The sequence below is a fragment of the Homalodisca vitripennis genome, chromosome 3, assembly GCF_021130785.1.
Source record: "Homalodisca vitripennis isolate AUS2020 chromosome 3, UT_GWSS_2.1, whole genome shotgun sequence".
Classification (NCBI taxonomy): Eukaryota; Metazoa; Arthropoda; class Insecta; order Hemiptera; family Cicadellidae; genus Homalodisca; species Homalodisca vitripennis.
Genome location: NC_060209.1, coordinates 84,714,842 through 84,718,428, shown reverse-complemented (window position 1 = coordinate 84,718,428; position 3,587 = coordinate 84,714,842). Strand labels below are relative to the sequence as shown.

Here is a 3,587-nt window from a genome sequence, read left to right as displayed (position 1 = left end):
CAATTCTGGAGGGTAAAGTTGGGAATTTGGATAATTGTGTTGCCTGTTATAAAAATATATAAATAATATAGTACTTGAATAGATAAGGGTCAAAGACTTAACCAGAGCAATGTATCATTAATGCTCGATTAAAAATATAAAGCGTGTATAACAAAGAGCTTTGTTATTATTTTATTTATTTTACTTTGTTCACCAACGGCATACACCATTTTACACTATTACAAAAAATAAAATAAAGATGGCCAACAAATGTAACAAGATTAAAAATAAGTATTAATAATTAAATTGTGAATAAATTATGTGAGACAACTATTATATAATAATGGAGTTCATGCAAAGAAAGCAAGCACTACTAAACTATGCAAGCGAAAACAAGAATTTAAATGTAAAATCATTAGGAAAATTACTTTAGAAAAAATAACAATAAGTTAACAGTATAAAAATAAGCAGGGAAACAAGCAAATAACTATAATAAAATATGTAAATATTAACAGAAAAATAAATAAATATATATATATATATATTTAACAGAAAAATAAATAAATATATATACATATATTATTTTTTTTTCTGTTAATATTTACATATTTTATTATAGTTATTTGCTTGTTTCCCTGCTTATTTTTAAACTGTTAACTTATTGTTATTTTTTCTAAAGTAATTTTCTAATGATTTTACATTTAAATTCTTGTTTTCGCTTGCATAGTTTAGTAGTGCTTGCTTTCTTTGCATGAACTCCATTATTATATAATAGTTGTCTCAGCAAGTATTCATTTTTGTTACACTTGTTGGCCATCTTTATTTAATGTTTATATATATATATATATATATATATATATATATATATATATATATATATATATATACATAAATAATAACAATGTAACGATATAACAATAGACAAAGATAACAAGGAATAAATATGTATGAACTATAACAACGTAAACTAAATGACAAGCTAATAGACAAGCTAACAACAAAATAAATTATAAAAGTAGCACATTGGAGGATGAAGCAACACTGATCAGGCTTTCATCAGCAGCAGCTCGCCGAACCGCACCCAGACCTGCAACAAAGAGGTCGACTGAAGAGCCAATGTCGTTCCCAAAACGCACGAGTCTAGGTATGTGACTAAATCGAAGATAGTTGGTCCCAGCATGGTCAGGCTCGAAGAGGCGCTGATGTCTGGTTGATCTGGCAGGAACGCGGAAGTTGATTGACTCCAGTAAGAAGGGGCTGCTGACTTGGTTATTGAGAAGCTTGGAAAGGAAGATACAATCAGCCACCCTCCTCCTGCGTTCATGACTCAGAAGACCATAAGCAGGTGACACCTCGTTGACTGGAACTTCACGAAATTCAAATCCCGCACGACATCCCAGAAACCTGATGAAACGTATTTGCACCGACTGTAGAGGATGAATCTGGCAGAGCTGATATGGAGACCAAACTACAGATGCATACTCAAGTAACTGGCGGACAAGGGACTTGTAGAGAATCGTAGAGGCATGGGTATTCAAGCCATGTTTTGAAGAACGGAAGACCAAACCAAGCATACGAGAGGCCCTGGCGCAGATTTTACTGATGTGGAGACCAAACTCAAAAGAAGAGTAGATAAGAACACCAAGGTCCTTGATGGTATTGCATCTCTCCACCCGGTCGCCATCGAGAAAGTAGTCGGCTACCACTGGATTTAATTTCCTATTGAACGTTATCAACTTGGTCTTGGAAGGATTCACAGTCATATCATTCGCACGACACCAGTCAAAAACATCGTCAAGAGCATCCTGCAGAGACTGGAAATCATATGAGGTGCAATTTAAACGAACAGCTTGATGTCGTCCGCAAAGAGAAGAAAGGGGACCTTGATGGCATGCTTAATATCATTGATAGAGATTGAAAACAAGAATGGTCCAAGATGAGACCCTTGTGGAACACCAGAACTTGCAGTAAAGCTAGTTGAGACGCCAGCACCAAGGCGCACGGCAAGTTGACGATCGGTAAGGTAGCTGCTGAACCATTGCAACATTGTGCCAGAAAACCCGTATTACTCATTGTTATAACAAAATACAAGCACTCATCATAAAAAGACAGGAATCATGACTTCTATAAAAGTTTTTCCAAATAGACTACAGAGAAACAAAGATGTTAGAAAAAAATAACACTACAGTAGAGACAATAAAACAAAAAAATCTTTAATTTGGATGTTGCATAAAGATCATTGATACTACATCACGTTCCTTTTCAAAAATTAAGTATATTTACTCCTCAGAGATATTTTAAATGAATTTTTACCACCACTCAATCATAATGAAATTATGACAATGTTGTAGAATATAAAGAGATGCCATTCTGTGTTGTATTCAAAGTTTTTCAGGAATATGTCAACAGAAAACCTGCAACCTTTTTATATTTTTGGTTTTTAAAATGTATAACTAATTTTATAACCTTTCTCGAGTCCAACAAAGAGAACTTTGATGTAATTACTGGATTCTGCTGGAGCACAAAAGCTGGGAGACGGCTTCAAACAACTGTACATCAACGAGATAAAGTACTTTCGTGAGTTTATCTCTGAAACGGTCAAACGGAGCAAACATGGAGCAGTCCCTAAACATTACGAGTACAAATCCATAATCCCACCTTGTCTGGTAATTGAAGATTTAAATGCATCAGGCTTTAAGATGGTTGATCGTCACAAATTTCTTCAGCCAAGCTTCAAGCTATTGAAATTATTATTTATTTGAGAGACAAGCTGGACTACAAGAAACAATTTGGGGTTTTTAAGAAAAACAATTAGAATGATGTATATTGAACACTTTATATCGAAATAATTTATTCTTTTAAAACAAAATCCTTCAAGGCACTGATACACAATGATCAGACATACGTGTCACACACGTGGTGGTTGGTACGTGTGGTACACGGTTAGGATGTTTAGATTCAACGAGAAAGGAAAACTTGTGTCCATAAGAATTATTGATTTCTAACATATTAAATTGAGTTCTCCATTCTAGAGTTTGTAACATTCTTATGAATGTCAGCCAACCTACAGGTATGTCAAGCCTGTTTGAATGATCTGTACCAAATCTACTGTGATTTGCTAAATATGAATCTTTCAGAACTGAGCCTTTAATGCTTATAAAACTAGTTAATAGATTTGACTTCGTTGGTTTTGAGAAGGTTTATTCAAACAGTCGCAATTGCTGTGTTTTATATACAAAGTAATTCATGAAGATATGAAAAAAACTGAGGAAGCTCATTCTACAATTAAAATAATGAATAAAGTTTACATAAACATTTGTTCGGAAATGCTTCGTTAGCGAGTTACAGCTGGCGAACGATTTCTCCACTATTCATCTCACCGTGTGAAACGAGGTGTTCATAAAATTCTGGTAAGGTAAACTAAGGGGCGAATTCAAACGTTTCTTATAGTTTTTCCAATTCGGACAAAATATTACTTACACGGACTGACACTCCATTACTACGAACAGGAAAACATGCACATAAACTGAAATTCAGTTGTTGTCTCTCAAAATTATTTGAATTTTACAATTACAGAACATCATTACGCATATTCGCGACTTCAAAGA

The 3,587-nt window shown here is 34.0% G+C and overlaps 1 protein-coding gene across 1 annotated transcript; it reads right to left on the bottom strand.

The window, feature by feature from the left end:
- Positions 1-986: 986 nt before the first annotated feature.
- Positions 987-1,742, bottom strand: LOC124358266. Its single transcript, XM_046810559.1, has one exon. The coding sequence runs from the start codon at positions 1,740-1,742 to the stop codon at positions 987-989; it is 756 nt and encodes a 251-aa protein (XP_046666515.1).
- Between the last annotated feature and the right edge of the window lie 1,845 nt (positions 1,743-3,587).